The sequence below is a fragment of the Rhinopithecus roxellana genome, chromosome 1, assembly GCF_007565055.1.
Source record: "Rhinopithecus roxellana isolate Shanxi Qingling chromosome 1, ASM756505v1, whole genome shotgun sequence".
NCBI lineage: Eukaryota > Metazoa > Chordata > Mammalia > Primates > Cercopithecidae > Rhinopithecus > Rhinopithecus roxellana.
The window spans coordinates 20,375,754-20,395,469 of record NC_044549.1 but is presented as its reverse complement, the minus strand read 5'-3'; the positions used below and the strand labels follow the sequence as shown (position 1 = coordinate 20,395,469).

The following is a 19,716-nucleotide window of genomic DNA, read 5'->3' as shown; positions in this document are numbered from 1 at the left end:
CCTGGCTCAAAGGGGTCCAGGTACAGCTTGGACCACTGCTTCAGAAGGTGCAAACCATAAGCCTTGGTGGTTTCCATATGCTGTTAAGCCTGTGGGTATGCAGAGTGTAAGAGTTGAGGCTTGGGATCCTCCACCTGGATTTCAGAGGATGTATGGAAAAGCCTGGATGTTCAGACAGAAGCCTGCTGAAGGGGCAGAGTCCTCATGGAGAACCCCTACTATGGCAGTGCAGAGGGGAAATGCAGGACTGTAGCTCCCACACAGAGTCTCCACTGGAGCATTGCCTAGTGGAGCTGTGAGAAGAGGGCCACTGTCCTCCAGAGTCTGGAATGGTAGATACGCTAACAGCTTGCACTTGTTGCCCGGAAGAGCCACAAGCACTCAACATCAGCCTTTGAGAGCAGCTCTGGGAGCTGAACCCTGCAAAGCTGTAGGGGTGGAACTGCCCAAGATCTTGGGAGCCCACCCCTTGCATCAGTGTGCCCTGGATGTGAGACATGGAGTCAAAGGAGATTGTTTTGGAACTTTAAGATTTCAGGACTGCCCTACTGAGTTTCAGACTTGCATGGGGCCTCTAGCCCATTTATTTTGACCAATTTCTCCCTTTTGGAATGGGAGTATTTACCCAATGCCTATACCTCCATTGTATCTTGGAAGTAACTAACTTGTTTTTTATTTTATAGGCTCATAGGTGGAAGGGGCTAGCTTTGTCTCAGATGAGACTTTGGGCTTTAGACTTTTGAGTGAATGCTGGAATGAGTTAAGACTTTGGGGGGCTGTTGGGAAGGCATGATTGGATTTTGCAATGTGAGAAGGACATGAGATTTGGGAGGGGCCAAGGGTGAAATGATAGGATTTGGATCTCTGTCCCCACCCAAATCTTATGTCAAAATGTAGCCCCAGTGTGGGAGGTGGGGTGTGGAAGGTGATTGGATCATGGAGGCCGTTTTTCGTAAATATTTTAGCACTGTCCCCATGCAGTGGTTCTCATGATAGTGTATGAGTGAGTTCTCATGAGATCTGGTTGTTTTAAAGTGTGTAGCACCTCCCCACTTTCTCTCTTCCTCCTGCTCCAGCCATGAGAAGATGTCTGCTCTGACTTTTGCCTTCCACCATGAGTAAAAGCTTCCTGAGGCCTCCTCAGAAGCAAATGCTGCCATGCTTCCTAAATAGCCTGTGGAACTGTGAGCCAATTAAACTTTTCTTTATAAATTACCCAGTCTCTAGCCAGGCATGATGGTATGTGCCTGTAGTCCCAGCTACTTGGGAGGCTGAGGCAGGAGCATTGCTTGAGCCCAGGAGTTCAAGGCTGCAGTGAGTTATAATTGCACTACTGTACTTCAGCCAGGGCAACAGAGCGAGACCCTGTCTCAAAAATAAATAAATAAATAAATAAATACATAATAAATTACCCAGTCACAGGTATTTCTTTGTAGCAGTGAGAGAATGGACTAATACACCTTCCATACCACACCCTAGTACTTCACCTCCCTTTCCAACTATTGTAGAAGATACTCAGTGTTATCATTTACTATCTTATAAATGCAAATCCTGGAGTTTAAAGAGGTTAAGTAATTGGCTCAAGGTATCATAGCTGGTGAACAGAGGCGCTGAGATTTGTTCTCTTTTGGTTTGACCCTAGAACCCTCTCCTAACTTTTTTTTTTTTATTTTGAGTCTGGTTTGGCAGAATAAATAGCAAGGACAGCATCATCTTTGCTGAGGAAAGATGACTATTATTAGTAGTACGCAAGTGGAGCGTCATCAGTGTTACATCAGCTTTTCCCCTGTGTCTCTCATCCCACGAATGAAGAGCAGATGTGAAAATTGCTGCCAGCCACTCACTTGTCAGATGAGAACTGACTTGGCTGTGCTTATTACAAAATTAATTTTTAGGTTGTGATGGTTTTAATAAGGCATGTGAAATGTAGATGTCCTCAAGATTTATAAACTTTAATTTAGAAGTGTCTTTGATTCTAATACAAATCTGTTTTTACTTACAGTAAGATAGCAAAGAAAAAAGTTTCTGGAAAGGTTCTGGATGTGTCTAAGGAAAATTTGATTAGATGGTCCAGTGTTTCAGTAACACACACAAGAAGCTTCTGAATAACTTGTAAAAGTGAGATGATATGTCCCACTTTGATTTAAATTCCATTACATGTATCCTTAGAAATTAGCAAAAAAATTTTTTTCTAATAATAAGACACATTATTAGATGATTTTGACTCATAAAGAATAAGTTGTTTGGAATAAAATTTGTCTAGACACAAGTATTGGTTCTGTAAAATGAAAGAAAATATCCAAAATTCTGTGCAACTCTCTGTTAAAAGATAATCCTAAGGCTACTTCAGAGATATTTTTGTTATTCAGGATATGGAATGAGCATGAACATTTGCATTTTAATGGTCACAAGAACCATTAAGGAGAGAAACTCCCAAAATATAGTAAGACATGATTGGTTTCAACTCTATGTTGGCTCTGTATGTTTGGAATGCCTTGTAATTCCATATGTTTATCTTTGCTGTATCTTTGATGAAATGATATGTTAAACTAACTTCTTGCAGTACATAAAGGAGGAAATTGTAAAGCAATTTATTTTGTTCTGCAAATGGTGTTACTAATTACAGGTTAGTCTTTTTTCTCCCTCTTATTACAAGAGGCCACGAGACCTCTCCCCAGGCTCACAGTTCTATCTTTCATCTTCCTGCCAAAAACACATCTTTGGAGCACAGGCATCTTCCACTGTTACCGACTGAATTGTGTCCCCCAGAATGCGTATGTTGAAGTCCTAATCTGCAGGACCTCAGGACCTCAGAATGTGACATATATGGAAATAGCGCCTTTAAGTAATAAAGTTAAGAGGAGGTCACAAAGGTAAACCCTAATCCAGTATGACTGATGTCTTTTTAAAAAGCAGAGATTAAGACACAGATAGGGGGAAGATTATGTGAAGACACAGGTAAATGATGGCCATCTATGAGCCAAAGAGAGAGGCCTCAGAAGAAACCAACCCTGCTGACACCTTGATCTTGAACTTCTAGCCCCAGGACTGTGATAAAGTATGTTATTTAAGCCTACCCAGTGTGCGGCACTTCATTAATGGTGACCCTAGCAAACTAAAAAACCCACCATCAGGTCAGATTCAACAAGTCTTTAAACAAACTGGATGTCTTCCCCTGTATCCTGCCTGGCATGGGTTCTACTAATGGCCTTATCATTTCTGTTGATGGCACCATCCGTGTTTTCCAAGTTTGTTAATGGGAGGAAACTGCCATTTGGGGCCAAGTTTCCTTCTTTTGGGGCCAAGCTTCCTTCTGTCTTATAAGGCCATCTAGTATTGTCCCCAAGTTCAATTCAGTCTTTCAGCTAGCTCTTCAGTTTTTTCATTCTTCATCATCCCAGTTCTGAGGCCCTGAAACAGCTTCATTGTCATGCAGCCCTTAAACCCTGACACCTGAACCTACCTTCTTCTACCTCCTCACTTGCAAGGTCTATTTAGGGTCCTTCACCATCACCCAATATTTCATTTCTGCATAAAAGATGGTCTGGTCTCATAATTGGTTTTAATACGTGTAACCTGCCTTCTTCGGTGTCAGCTTCATAGCGTCGTCAAAATAATTTTTCCAAAATACCTATTTTTATACCATTTTCCCACTTAAGGACCTACTGTGTCTTATTGCATATTAAAAATAGAAATGTCTCTTCCCTGTATGTGAAGCGCTGTGTCACTTGACTGACCTTCCTTTATTTATTAAATTAATTTCCTTTACTAGTCCTCAGGTAGATGCTGTGATCTAGTCAGACCATTTCCCTGAGCTCAACTTCCTTTCCACCTGCCACTCAAGACACATACACATACACACTTAGTTTTCTCCTCTCGATTAGAGGAGGAGAAGCTGTTTCTCTTGGGATACTTTCATGATCCCTCCCTCCAAATTCTACATATCTTTAAAAATCACCTCTCCAACAATCTGAAATTTTTATCCCACAGTTAGCTTCTACATAATCTTGAATACCTGAGCTAGAAGAGAGTTTCCTGCCATTTGGTCTAAACTCACATCCAGTTTAGGACTCCCTGCCCCCACCCCTCACCCCACAGCATTCTTCAGGGATTCATTCTTTCCTCATCCTGGTATTAGACCACTACTCGATGATGGGCTGTGGATGAAAAAATGAAAGAACTAGCCTGCTCACAGAAGCTTATGCTATAATAGGGAAGACGACAAGTGGTTCAGTTACAAAGCAGAAAAAGTGAAGGGACAGAGGCATGGGTGAGGCAGATTGTGATGTGGTGTTGGTGATGTGGGGGAGAAAATGACCCTGAAGGGTGAGGAGTTTACCCAGCAGACAGGTCAGAGAAGGTATTCCCAGGAAGAGGGCAGCATGGAACTGTCTCTTTCTGAATTTCTCTAGCACGTATGAATCCAGTCAACAACACTACACCCTGCTCTGTGCAGGCTCTGCTCTTGGAAATCAATTTTCTGTTTAACAAACATCTTGATATCCTCCAAGCAAGATATATATCTATAGATATATCTATAGATACATATCTATAGATATATCTATAGATATATATCTATAGATCTAGATATATATAGATCTATAGATATATATCTATAGATCTATATAGATATATCTATAGATATATATATATATTTTTTTTTTAACACAGTCTTGCTCTGGTGCCAGGCTGGAGTGCAGTGGATTGATCTCGGCTTACTGCAACCTCTGCCTCCTGGGTTCAAGCGATTCTCCTGCCTCAGCCTCCTGAGTAACTGGGACTACAGGCGTGCGCCACCACCCCCAGCTAATTTTTGTATTTTTAGTAGAGACAGGGTTTCACCAGGTTGGCCAGGATGGTCTCGATCTCTTGACCTCGTGATCCACCCGCCTCAGCCTCCTAAAGTGCTGGGATTACAGGTGTGAGCCACCACATCTGGCCCAGAAGATAATTTTTTAAGGAGAAGAGTTATGTTTTCTGTCCTTTTGTATGCCTCACATTGCTTAGTAGTATCAGGCACCAAGTAGGGGCTACTTTATTTGTGTTCTGTTTTAATATAAAGGGGTACTATACACCCATTGTAAGACATATATTTTGATTTCCTTTATTTAGTAACAGTGATGATAGATTTGCCCTGCTGTTCAGCATTACGAATTCTAACCATTTATTCTTCCCTGCCTCCATTTCCTCTTCCCTGCCTCCATTTCCTCTATCTGTTCTTCCATTCACTTTTGTGACAACACTCTATGCCAATAAGATGACTGTAAGGGAAGTGTATTTGGCTGTGAAATAAAACCAAACTAACTGGGCTGTATGGGAATGGAAGTTGTAGCCTGATGGTTTAAACAAGTAAGTTAACCAGCCATAGACTGGTGGTACATACTTGCTTATTGAATGATTTGAATAATCCCTTTGTAATATTTTAGACGTGGTAAGTTATTATCATTCTGGGATTGGTAAGTCATCACAAAATAATTCTTCTCAGGGTCTTACTAAGACCCTTAGGCTCTTCAAACAGGTCTGCTTCTTCCCTTTACCTCCACTCACCACTATCTCCCCTCAAAATATTTGGCTTTTTTTTTTGTGGCAGAGTGAAATAGAATGGAGTATTTGAAGATTGGTCTCTTGCAGGAAAAGAGAACTCCATGGCCATTTTTTTCTTTTGTAATGGAAGTGGCAGATGCAGCAGCTAATTATTCCCTAATATGGATTCTCTCTTCTCCCATACTACTAAAAATAGAACCCCTGAATTTTAGCTGGGCATATGGTTACATAGACTATTCAATTTCCCACACTTCCTTACAGCCTCTTGCGGTCATGTGACTAAATTTGGAGCCAAGGGATGTGGGAGAGAGTGATCCAAGCAGCTACTAGGTTGAGTTCTTTAAAGCAAAAAGCGTGTCCTGTCCTTCCTGCTTTGTTCATCCTCCCTGGGGATAGAATGTGACTGATGGTTAGTATCCTGGACCATGGAGATGAGGGCAACAGCCTTGAGGTAGAAGAGCAATAAGATGGAAGGAGCCTGGGGTCCTGATTGGAACTACCATGTGAGTCCTAGACTGCTTATCCTAGGAGCTCTTATGTCAAAGAGGAATAAATTGTTTGTGTAAGCTATGCTTATTTTAGGTCTCTATTTCAGCAGCTAATTCATAAGAGTAGGAATTTAAAAATGCTTGTGAGGTTCAGCGTCAACTGAATGATATGAACAAGATGAGAAACACACTTTTAAAGATATTTAATGATGGTTTTGAAATCAGTACAAAAATTTAAATACAGAAATGATTTGCTATTGACAAGTCTCAAATCTGTGATGGAAACTCAAACAAGTTACCAGTCTGTTCACCATTCATTGTATTCTGTAAAATATTTGATACCAGTCACCCACTACAGACATTCTTCTCCCCTGTGGGATGTCATACTGCATTAAAACTCTGTATTTACATAACAATAATACGAGTTTGGTCCATTTCACATGGAAGAATTCTGGTTAATTTTGAACTAAATAGGGATTATAGCACAATCCCTAGACTTTAGAACATGTGGTTGTTTCATCTCCTTTTATACTAATATGTTAACATGTTGTGCAGCACTCAAAAGGGAAATACAGGCACATAGATAATTATTTAAAACTCTTTTTTAAATTAAATGGAGTATCATTTAGGTCTGAGATTAGCACCATTGTAGAATGCACAGTATTTGACGTAGATGTTGCTCCTCTAGTGTCTAAAAGTTAGAAACCTATGTCTGATAATACACATACACACACATGCACACGCATACACACACACACACACATATATAGGCAATTGAGTAACAACCAATAAATAAGTTGGAAGATATTTTGAAAAGTGAAATTTGGTTTTAACTAAAAAGATAATTTCTCTCTTGCTTGGTGGGAATTAAAAGCCCATACATGTACAGATAAATACCATTTTACAAATCACCTCATCTGACTTGCTTTAAAACCATTTCAATGTGGCTGTTTAGCAGAAGGAGCCCAATGGATCCATGTTTCCCCCATAGTCATCAGCCCAAAACCAGTGTCCTCAAGAACAACCCAAAGGATATTTGGCCACATAAATGCTGTCTGCTTTGAAAACAAAGGTTGTGGAGGTCATCTTTTTGTTGGGAAAAGATTGTTGTATAATTAGTGGTGACTCAGAACCCCTGTGGTAATGGACTAATTTCTCTTCTTAAAAATTGAGAAGAAACGGTGCTTGTATACTGTATAGGGAAATGAGATATTGGCCAAGAGAAGGATTTTTGTGATGGTAATAATGATTCAGATTTGACAAAGACACATTTCTATGTGTTTTCATACCGTATTTATTTGTGTATTTTTCCATCTATATCTATCCCCTTAACTCACGGTTTTATTTTTGACAAAAAGATACAAGATTCCACCACCATAACCCCACATTATTGCTTCAGGTGACTAATAGAGTCAGCAGCAGGCTAATAGCAAGCTCAAAATGGGTTTTCGGTGTTTTGAGATCAGATGAGGATGCCCAAAGTAGTTAGTATGTGCCCAAGCAAAAACCTGGAAAAATATTTATTTCTCCTTTTTAGACTTATATTGGCCTTTGATTTGTGCCAAGTACAGGATGACATTAAAAACACGGGCTCTTGTTGCCCTTTGACATTCTACATTGCCCTTCTACAGTCCGCTTCTAAAGAAACAGTTCTTTTCCTATAATTTTACTTCCTATACCCGGAAGCAGCACATCTGTTTTTAAATTCGAAATTTCAGAATTATTTTTTTCAAACATTAATTTTTCTGTGTAATTCTGAAACTCCCCCCTCACCAATAAAGTATGGCTTGGATTTTGAAAATTGACTTTGGCTGGGTGCGGTGGCTCACGCCTGCAATCCCAGCACTTTGGAAGGCTGAGGCAGGTGAATCACTTGAGGCCAGGAGTTCGAGACCAGCCTGGCCAACATGGTGAAAACCCATCTTTACTAAATATGCAAAAATTAGCCAGGCATGGTGGCGCAAGACTGTAGTCCCAGTACTCAGGAGGCTGAGACAGGACAATTGCTTGAACCCAGGAGGTGGAGGTTGCAGTAAGCCAAGATCGTGCTACTGCACTCCAGCCTGGGTGACAGAGTGAGACTGAATCTCAAAAAAAAAAAAAAAAAATTGACTTTGGAACCTCAGATTATACATTAATTTGCATACATACTAAACAGAGATATGTCTTCAAAATTCACAGTTACTAAAAATTACTGATATCTCCATGATTAGAACCACACTGTGGTTGTGTGTGTGGTCAAAGGAGGAGAATTTTTAATGCTATATAAGCATAACTGATAACTGCTATTACAAATAAATATTCCACAAATTTGGAAAGTTCAATTGGAGGAAGAGTTTTTTTCCTTGTAATTTCCAGGTGTTTATATTAGTTGGGCCATAGTGAAAATTACATGGAGGAAAGAAAATAGAAAAAAAAGTCACAGAAAAAAAAAATGAAATAGAAACTCTGGTGAGTTAATTACTGCTCATGTCTCCCGTCTGGTTCTCTAGCTGCTTGAGGGTTACTGTCTAATGCTCCACGAAAATGTCTTACCCAGTGCTAGGTACAGAGAAGGCACTGAGTAAATTCATAATGGCCGATTGGTTCACCCATTCTTTTAGAGAAAATAGACACGCAATTCTGATGAGGACTCCTGTTACTAAAAGACACAGCCTCTGATATGAGAGAGATATCCCTTTGACTAAAGCATTACCAGGGTCCCCAGGGCCCCCTCCCACTGGGGCAGTAACACTACAGGTCTCCCCACCATACATTCCATGTCAAGGTATCTACACAAATACAGAGGAAATTAAGCAAGTAAATACGGTATGTAATTGTTATCACTGATATTTCTTTAAGGCATATTTATAAATATTTTAAAGTAAACAATATGAGTGAGTGCCTTTCATTAGCTATGATCTTTCATACTGATATATTTTGACTGATCTGAATAAGCAGGTTATTGTGGAAGCATATAACATGTAACAGCTAATATGATTCCAGTGGGTACAACCAAGTGTCAGTACTTGATACATAAATCTATCCCATCATTCTCAATTACAGGCTGCTGTGTGGAGTATTAAACATGCATCTTAGTTTTTATTTGTACACGATGGTCCAAATTTTCACTTAAATATAACTTTCCAACTATATAAATGTTTTGAAGCAATTAACGTTTTTCATTTGGATTTTTTGGTGCATCATTTTCTTTTCTTCTATAAAATCTCTTTCTTTTCTTTTCTTTTTTTTTTTACATGGGATACAATAAATATCCTGAAAAGGAGGAGTGGACATACTGCCCGGCATACAGTCCTGCAGCCTGTTCTGAGGGCATCTGGAGGAACACCCGGTCTCCGGGCCTGAGCAGCAGCACTGCACTCCCAGACGCCTGGTCCAGGAAGCCCTTTTTGTACTCATCATACGTGTACATCACGGGCTCGTTGTTCTTGAATAGAGCAACCCACACGTTGCCCCCCTTGCAGTGAACGTGGTATGCAAAGTAGTAGACACCAGGGACCTCACAGGTGAAAATTCCCGTCTGCGGGTTGTAGTTCTGTCTGCCGTTATAGAGCAGTTTGTCAAACTTCACTGGGGCCCCCACCGGTGGGAAAGGTGCGGTTAGCTCGGCGGTAAATGCAGGCATCTCGTAGGCTGGCCCTCCATTCTTGCCTTTCTTAGCCCCGTAGGCATGGGGGGGTTTCACACCATCAATTCCCAGCCCCATATCTGGCAGATACTCTCCCTGGGGTGGTGGTGTAGGGGGCATCAAGGCTGGGGGTCCTGGGGGTCCTGGAGGGCCTGGGGGTCCTGGAAGGCCAGGCTGGCCTTGAGGACCAAGAGCACCAGGCTTCCCTGGGGGGCCATGAAGTCCTGCCACTCCGGGTTTCCCTATACCAGGGAACCCAGGGGGCCCTGGGAGGCCGGGCTCCCCTTTGGGGCCTGGAATCCCAGGTGGTCCAATGGGGCCACTAGGGCCCCCAATCCCTGGGATACCTGGGGGGCCCTGTAAACCCTGCTCCCCTGGGATTCCTGGCTCTCCCTTAGGTCCAAGAAGCCCTGGAACACCAGGGAGTCCTGGCACACCTTTGAGCCCAGCTTCCCCCTTGGGCCCTATGGGACCTGGCAAACCCCTCATGCCAGGAGGCCCTACTTCACCAAGGAAACCTGGCTTTCCTGGGAAGCCTTGAAGCCCTGGCTCACCCTTGGGACCTGGTGGCCCCTGTGGCCCTACAATCCCACCTTCTCCTTTGGGTCCAGGAAAACCAATAGCACCTGGAGGGCCCATAGGACCTGGGATTCCAGGCAGGCCTGGCTCGCCTGGAGGACCCCCTATTCCTGGGGCACCTATTGGTCCTTTCTCCCCTCTTGGTCCAAGAGCCCCAGGAACACCTCCCATGCCCCGGTCACCTTTGGGTCCTGGGAAGCCTGGTTTCCCAATCCCTGGAAGGCCTGGGGGTCCTGGTAACCCTGGCAGTCCTTGCTCCCCTTTGCCACCTGGAAATCCTGGCTGGCCTGGGATCCCATCCTGGCCTGGCTTTCCAACTCCGGGTATCCCAGGAGGTCCTTGAACCCCTGGTACCCCAATAGGGCCTTGTGGCCCAGGTTCTCCTGGAGCCCCTGGCTTTCCCAGGGGGCCCTGGGGTCCAGGGAAGCCTGTCACTCCTGGTTTGCCCACTCCTGGCAGTCCAACAGGGCCGGGAGGGCCATGCATCCCTGGAGGGCCCTTTACGCCTGGTGCACCTGGCATCCCGAAGCCCTTGTCTCCTTTAGGACCCCGAAGGCCTTGAGGTCCTGGTAGTCCTTTGAGTCCTCGATCACCCTTTGGTCCTGGTTGCCCTGGTAACCCTGGCCCACCTGGCTTCCCAATGCCAGGAAGTCCGTGAGGCCCTGGAGGTCCCTGTGGTCCTGGGATCCCCATAGGCCCAATTTCCCCTTTCTGTCCAATTTCTCCTTTTGCCCCAGGCATGCCCATGGCTCCTGGCTTCCCTGGCATTCCAGGCATACCTGGCTTTCCAACTCCTGGATATCCCTGTGGCCCTGGTTTTCCTTTAATTCCAGGTATCCCATGACCTGGCAAACCAGGGGGCCCAGGTGGTCCTCTTGGGCCAGGCTCTCCACGGGGACCTTGTTCCCCTCGTAAACTGGCTAATGGTATTTCTACTGGGAAGAGAAGAGAGAGAAGGGGTATGGGAGGAGAGAGAGAGATTGATTAGTAGATTGTCTCTCACATCAATGAAGTACTGACAACCATTATTTATTTCTGACACATTTGCCTAATACTTATCAAGAGGAAAGACTGGGAATAATATGCTCATCTTCTAGAACTTAAAAATCAGTCTGAGTATGGTGGCTCATGCCTATAATCCTACAGCTTTGGGAGGCCCAGGCAGGTGCATCACCTGAAGTCAGGAGTTTGAGACCAGCTTGGCCAACATGGCAAAACCCCATCTCTACTAAAAATACAAAAATTAGCTGGGTGTGGTGACACGTGCCTGTAGTCCCAGCTACTTGGGAGGCTGAGGCAGGTGAATCACTTGAAACCAGGAGGCAGAGGTTGCAGTGAGCCGAGATTGCACCACTGCACTCCAGCCTGGATGAAAGAGCGAAACTCCGTCTCCAAAAAGAAAAAAATAAATAAGAAAGAAAAATCAAGCTGACAATTTTTTTTATGTATTTGAGGTATTTTTTGATAACTGATATGTGAAGCTGCTTGTATCAGCACTGGTTAAGTAAAGAAGCTAAAAAGTAATGAAGAAACATTTTTCCAAGTATAAAACTTGGAGATACTATGGTGTGTTTATTATAGTGAATTTGGAAGATTCAAAGATGTATAAAGAAAAATCAAATTTGCCTATAAGCCCACTACTCAGAGATAACCACTTAACATGTATATATATTTTCATCTCATTTGTTCTGGGTGTGTGTGTGTGTGTGTGTGTGTGTGTGTGTGTGTATTTTAAACAATATTGGAGTCATTATCCAAATTATAGTTGTATTTTATTTATGGGGTACAAAGTGATACTATGAGTCATGAATACAATGTGGAGTAATTAAATCAAGCTAAATATATGTCACTTCAAATACTTATTTTTATCTGGTGAGAAATTTAAAATTTACTCTTTCAGTGATTTTGAAGTGTGTAATACATTATTATTAACTATACTCACTATGCTATGCAATAGATATCCAAAAAACAACTTATTTCTCCTGCCTAACTGAGGCTTTAAACCTTTCATCATCATCTCTCCATTCTCTCCCTCCTACCCCACCCCAAGGCCTCTGGTAACCACCGTTCTCCTCTGGGTTTCTATGAGTTCGATTGTTTTAGATTCCACATTTAAGTGAGAATATGCAGGATTTTTCTTTCTGTGCCTGGCAAAGTTTTTAAATATAATAATTTATGGCCAAAATATTTCCTCTTATGCTTAAATACAGTATGATGTGGAATATAAAAGGAAAGAATAGAGTTATTTTATTTTGTGTGTGGTTCAATAACATCTTACCTTTAGAATCAGTAGATTTGCTTAATTTCTTCAATGTGCTGTGGGATTTCCTAAGCCTCGAATATTAGTTCATTAATTTAACAAATACTTTCTCATATGCAAATCTGGCTTTTAAGTAGGAGAGCTGAGTAAGATATTTTAGAATGATAAACAGTATGGATGAAGTCGAGAGCTTGGTTTAGGAGCAAGAAGCTCTGCTTATCTTTCTGGTCTTGGCATAAGATCGTGACTGGGTCCCTTAAGCCATCAGCATCTCTGCTTGCCTGTCTACACACAAGAATAAGAATAAGACAGCCACACTACAAGATTAAATGTGAAAGGTGTCACCGTTTCTCAAATTGTTATTGAAATACACAGCACACGCTGTTATAATGAACATGCTGTGCCTTTCAGATAAACACAACTCTGGATCTCCCATGCTGCTGGGACTAATGGATAACATGGAGAAATGAAATGTATGGTCCCAATATCTTCTTGGCATAATGCTTATGTCACTAGTTGCACCTTAATCCTGACCATTGTACTTTTCACTGACTTACTGTCCGGGAATAAAATACAAACAGAGAATTCATATTCTTTTAAAATATGAGTACCCATCAGAGTAAGTACAAGAAGTGCCAAAGGCCAGGCAAGCCATTCAATAAAGGAAGGAAAAGAAATGTCTGAGATAATCTTCTAAGTATAGTACGAGCTCCTAAAGAGAAGAAAGTCAGTAATACTTTCTTTATGTGAATAGATATGATTATAGTACTATTCAGGCATGCTATTTCTAACCAGTGAATTGTATAGTTACTGTATTGAGTTATTTGGGGAAGAGTAGGAGAGATGAATCAGGAATCCCTGGTGTCTAGCACAGTGCCTGGAACACATTCTGTTCTTACTGAGGATTGTTGAATGAGCAGTCGTAGCAACTCCAGTTTCCTATGGTGCTTTAGCATTTACTCAGCACTTTACTTAGCATGTATGTCACTGATTCTCTCAACAATCTTATTTTACAAATGAAGAAAAATAGGCTCAGAAAGGTCAAATGACTAGGTCTCTCTCATTTCTGGCATCCAGGCATCTAGGCCTCTAAGTTCCAAATCCAGTAGTTCTCCAGAGGTGGAGCTTCCTGCCATTGTAGGGATTAGTGGGACTGGCTCCACTTACTCAAAGGTAATTGCTCCTCTGATGCAGCAAATGCTAGGTTTCTGAGAACTCCAGACAAACCAAATGAATTTATTGTCAAGTGTCTATCACACTGAGGGGCATTTTGTAGGTGCTAAATAAATATGCCAAGAAAGCAACAGGAGAGATTTTCAGGTGTCATCCCTAGATGCAGTCTGTACTCTTAGTTTCCTTCTGTTGATCTATTGATTGACATATGTAATTAGAGTAGTATTAAAAACACTTGCACTTATCTAATACTTTGTTCGCAAAATGCTTTCATGTGACTTTTCTTTTAACACGGCAGGTCCTTACAACACTGTTCTCTTAGTTCAGAAGACTGACTTGTCACCTTTCTTTGTTTTCACTGCTTTAGCTCCCAGCATCTGACCCAGAGCCTGACACAAATAGGTGCTCCCTATAGATAGTTGCTGAATGTTTGAATAAATAAATAATAAGAGGATAGACTATTTGTGATTTAACATATTTTATATAATCTGATGCTAGTTAAAATAATAAAGCAAAACATAAATGGTAATCTTATCTGTATCTTTAAGGTTTGAACTTTTCAAGAATATGGTTTAGAACACAGTAGGCATTTTAAAAATGCCAATAACAAATTCTAAAACTAAAGTTTCTCAAATAGATCTTCCCCCTCTGATCCCATAATTTAGAGGTTGGGAAAGCTGTTGTTTTATAACAGCCTGAGAGTATGATATTACCTTTGCCTTTCTTGGGTACTGCTTCCTTGCCCATTCTTGGCGCCGGTTGAATTTCCTTCATATATTGGGGTAGGTGCGGATACTCTTTGCCATACTGCAAGTGGGGCATCTCCTTGCCCATGGCAAGGCCATCTTTGGCCAAAGGCATGTGAGGTACTTGCTGACCCAGGGGCTGGTATTGTGGAATTTGTGGTGGCATCTGAGGAGGAATTTGAGGTGGCAGCGGCTTGATCCCATAGTAGGCACCAGCCTGAATGAGCCTGATGGAGCTCAGGGAAATGGTAAGCAGCACTCCCAGCAGCTGCAGAGGGCCAGGCAGCACAGCCATCACCTGTGGGAGGAACCAATGCACCAACTTGGTGAAACTCTGCAAGGCCAGGTGACTTGAGTTTATTTAGAGATAGAAGCGGGGAATAAAAGGGAAACAGTCTTTAACATCAGAACTTCATGATAGAAGGCAAATGAAAAGGAAAATGCTACCTTTCTATAGAAAACAAACAAATGAAAAATAGAGAAGAGTGGAATCTGTCAAATAAAGGCAATTGGTGGGAACACAGACTATGGGAGAGACTACTGGTTGTCCCCCATATCGATTCTGCCTTTCTTCCCCTGTTTTCCCATCTTCACTTGGGAGTAGAGCAGCCCAGAATGAAGACATTTCAGCCAGGCAGGGCCATTTCAGCCATTCTGGCCAATTGTGTGTAGTTGTCATGGGTGTACATTCCAGGAAGAATCCTAAAAAGGAGTGGGCATGTCTTCCCCTTCCTCCTTCCTTCTGACTGGATTGCTGATATGTTGCTGGAAACATATTTTTTTAGGGAATATTTTAAAACATATTTAAAAACATATTTTTTAGGTCCCTTTATTAAGGGACCACACATCTTGGACCATGAGGTGAATGCAGTGCACAGAAGATGACAAAACAAGCTAGAAGAAACCTCAGTCCTGGTTGAATACAAGATGCCATACCAATCCTTAAATCTGGACTTTGTTTACCCAAGAGAGAAGTGAAGTTCTATCTTCTTTAAGTCACTGTTAGTTTGGGCAGTCTACATTTGCATGAAATCTAATCCTAACAGAATACATTCTGATAAAAGGAGGCAAAACTGGTGACAAGTTAGGCTTTGTTAGTAAGTGCCAAAATTATATTCTAAATGGAAATAGTTAATAATTTATAGGCTTTACGTTGCAGTAGAGATTTTTCATCTGCCAGATGAGGGCTGCTTTGATGTAGTCACAAACAAATGTAAAGAGCAAACTGCAACAAAGACTGCAGAAGTCTTCTGAATTGAAGAGAAAAATGCCTCTTCATATGACAGTATGAAATACTTTAAAAATCACTGTCATAATTATGCACCTTTATTTCTTGTATTTAAATACTATGAATTCATTAGTTTAGAAATTGGTTAATTGGACCGTTAAAGTCTATTTTTGTTCTTTTATGAAAGAAAGGAGTTTACGAAGCAAATTAGTTGTATAAATACGAGGGAGATGTTTAACTATTGATAAGAATATGCTGTTTCTAAGCCCATTAATAGCACTCTTTACAAATTGGCAGTAAACAGAATTAATATAAATGGGGCTTATCTGTTTATAAAAACCAGCTTGAAAAGACCTCTGTTTGGAAACGCCCTAGGCCTAAAACCAGACAGCCAGATAAGTGCATTGTTGGCAAATGCACACTAGAGGGCAAGTGTGGTACACACGTAGGTCTGTTCAATATTCTGCCTGCCCAGCCCTGTCCCCTGTAGTACTAACACTGGGCATACACCCATTACATGCTCACACTTTATTAAGGGACTTAATGAAAATTTGAATCTTAAGGGCCATGTCGTCATAATGCTGGAGAGAGAGAGAGAGAAGTGGCAAGTTTCTCACAATGTTTAATGTAAGTATCTTCTGGAAAACTTTGAAAAAACTTCTGTCTATATTCAATTTCCATTCTCACAGGAGTTGTTTTCTTTGCTTTTGTCTTACTTAATTCTGGGTCATAGTTTTCCACTTCTTAGAAAATGTGCGTTGATTTTGCAATATCCTATTCAAGGGTAATGCCAAGAGTGTAAACAGGCTACAAAAAGATTGGTTAATAAAAAGCACCTAAGAAAATACTTAAAATGAATCCCTATCACAAAGTTCAATGCTTTACAATTTTTCTAAATATACTAACTAATCATTTTTCCTCTGGAAAAATGAAAAAACAGTTGCTAGGCCCATTTGGGAATACTAAGATGAATATAATATGGCCAGTGAGCCTTACCATCAAGGAGCTTGTACTCTTAGTAGGGGTGACAGATGTGCAAACTGTTATTGAGAGGCAAAGGATATCCAGCAAAAAGTAAATTTTCCTCCTACTTCTGTTCTCCAGTATCTAAAATCCCTTATATTTGAAGCAACAATTTTTCCTCATATTTTTCAGATAGTCTGTGGATATGCACATATAATATACATCCCTTTCAAACATAAGTTGCAGTATACTATACACACTTCTATTTTTTGCTTTTTTCATTCAAAGATCAGTACTTATTTCTTATCTAGTTATGTGTATCTAAACAGATTCTTTAAGTTCTTCATTTATTAAAATAAGACTTGGAGGTTCTCTTAAGTCTTGTTTAGCTTTAACATTCAATGTCTGCAAGACAGTTACTAGAGATCTGAAAGTGTTAGTCTATACCAGAAATGTGTGGTAATATCTGGTAATGTATAAGCTGGTGCTTAATTCTACTTTTGGGGATGAATGAATTTGGTTATTGAGCCCCAGACTTGTGGTAAAGTCTTTAATAATAAGCTAGCATGTTTGGCCCTTCACCCTTCCATCAATTCAGTGGATGTGTTGGATTATACTTAATAATCTTTAAACCAGGACAATCTAATGAAATACTGGAAAACTGGAAGGAGATGAAATGCCTGGAAGAATACCAGTTGAATTATTTCCTCTCGTAGGCTTGGCCTTTCTCTCCTGTAAACCAGCTCCTTAGGTCTGCCATCTGCCATTTCTCTGGCTCTTTATCCAAATAAACTTTGTTCAGTTTTAACTTGAATATTTATGTAAGGGCCCTGGTTAGAATTTACCACTTTACTTATTCCTACTAATTTTTCTCCTGTCCCTGAGGATATTTTTGGTGGTCAAAGTGGTGTGATGGTTCTCCCAAATCACTAAAAAGAACATCAAAATTGGGTAACTTTATACAAACACCTGGCGAGAAAGAAGGAACCTGCGAAATTTTGCTGGGAAGAAATTGTGGTAGTGGGTTTTCATGCCTCTCTTTCTGGGAATGTGGAGCACAATAATATTGTGAGTTCTCCTTAATATTTTCTTTGATTTCTATTTGTTTGACAGCTGGGTGTGTGTGTGTTTGTGTTCTTGAACATAAGCATATCTAAACATATGTAAACATTGAATCTTTGCCAGCCAAGCTGGCTTAGTGATGGGTGTCATGTCATGTGACAAAAGCACTGTCAAATAAGTCAAAAGACTTGTATTTAAGTTTTGACTCTGCCATTCTTCATGCCTATGACCTTGGACAAGTCCCTTATCTTCACTAAGGCTCAGTTTTCTTACCTATAAAATAGAAATTATAATCTCTGTCTATCCCTCAGAGCTGTTCAGAGGTACAAATGATAATATGAATTCTTTGTAAGCTGAAAAGGACTATTCACATTTAAGTTATTATTAATGGAGTGTGACCAGAAAGACAAATCAAAACCAACTAAAATGTCAAACATTTTCAGAGAAGGATACTAGCAAAGTAAATGTGAGGTTAACTGCAATAATGATAACCTAACATGAATAAAACAGTAATGGCCATTAAATGTACTTGTTAAAAATGATTTAGGAAAAGAACAGCTGAACCAAGGCACCAAGGCAGTCATTCATTCATGTGTCAAGAATTACCAATCCTAGACATCTTGAACAACGCTAAATGGCTTCCTACATTTGGTCAGGGCTTCAGAGAGTTTCAGATTCCTCATATGACCTGTAATGTATATAACAGAATAATATGATATATATATTAACAGAATAATGTGATAGATATATTATTTTGGATGCTCCTCAGCATTCTATTTGTACATTTATCCTCATGATACTTTGGCTTACTATACAGAAGAATGTTTAAACATTTAATCTGTTGGTCCTTGCCTTGAATCCAACTTTCCCTTTCACATAGGCTAACACAGCATGTCTTTGTGTATGTGTGTGTGTCTCTGTTTGTTGTTTTTGATTGTTTTTTTGAGACAGAGTCTCGCTCTGTCGCCCAGGCTGGAGTGCAGTGGAGCGATCTCCGCTCACTGCAGCTCTGCCTCACAGGTTCACGCCATTCTCCTGCCTCAGCATCCCATAGCTGGGACTACAGGCGCTCACCACCATGCCCGGCTAATTTTTTGTATTTTTAGTAGAGACGGGGTTTCACCGTGTTAGCCAGGATGGTCTCCATCTCCTGACCTCGTGATCCACCTGCCTCGGCCTCCCAAAATGCTGGGATTACAGGTGTGAGCCACCGCGCCCAGCCTATGTGTGTCTCTGTTGTGTGTGGTGTGTACAAGCCTCTCTAATCAGCTCCTGGGCTGGTCCTCTGTGCCTCCTACTTGTACAAGATTTGTAGTCTCTCAAGAGCCTCAGATTTGCCACCCTAAAGGAAGGGAAGGTCAGGCAGAATCCTCTTCCAGTGTTCACCAGAATTGCCTTCCTGGTTTTTCCATGCCACTCAAAGAAAATTCTCTCTTGATTGTACTTCTCAGGGCAATTCATTCATTAGATATATCTATTGAACACTTACAAATTGTTAGGAAATGTTCTGAGTATTGGAGATACAGTGGTGAATTAGAGAGTGGAGGTCTTATTGAACTCACATTCTAGTGTGGACAGATAGGTGATAAACGTTAAAAATAAATTTTATAATTTCAGGTTTGAGTGCTGTGAAAAAGCAATTGTGGGTGTCTTAGTTATTAGGGCTGCTATAGCAAAAATACTATAGGCTTATAAAGAACAGCAATTTCTTAGTGTTCATGAGTCTGGGAAGTTCAAGATCAAGGTGCCAGCAGATTGGGTGTCTAGTGAGAACCCACTTTCTGGTTCATAGATGACACCGTTTTGCTGTGTCCTTACGTGATAAAAGGGGCAAGGGAGCTCTCTGGAGTCTCTTTTATAGAAGCACAAATTCTATTCTTAAGGACTTTACACTCATGATCTAATCATCTCCCATAGGCCCCACCTCCTAATATCATCACTTTGTGGGGGTCATATTTTAACATATGAATTTGGGGACATAAACATTCAGTGTATAGCAGCAGGGTAAAGGGATCAAGAATGACGGAGTGGAAGCACTCCGATGT

General features: G+C 41.1%; 2 protein-coding genes across 2 annotated transcripts in view; both read right to left on the bottom strand.

The window, feature by feature from the left end:
• CMSS1 (cms1 ribosomal small subunit homolog) overlaps positions 1–19,716 on the bottom strand; it is a 458,560-nt gene that overhangs the window by 396,853 nt on the left and 41,991 nt on the right. The window lies entirely within an intron of this gene.
• The window catches only part of COL8A1 (collagen type VIII alpha 1 chain), a 152,076-nt gene continuing 138,581 nt past the window's right edge, over positions 6,222–19,716 (bottom strand). Inside the window, exons 3-4 of the mRNA XM_010368827.2 lie at positions 14,386–14,716; positions 6,222–11,171 (exon numbers count right to left, since the gene is read on the bottom strand). Of these exons, the coding sequence (XP_010367129.1) occupies positions 9,265–11,171; positions 14,386–14,713 (2,235 nt within the window). The 5' untranslated portion in view covers positions 14,714–14,716 and the 3' untranslated portion in view covers positions 6,222–9,264. The remainder of the gene's footprint in view (positions 11,172–14,385; positions 14,717–19,716) is intronic.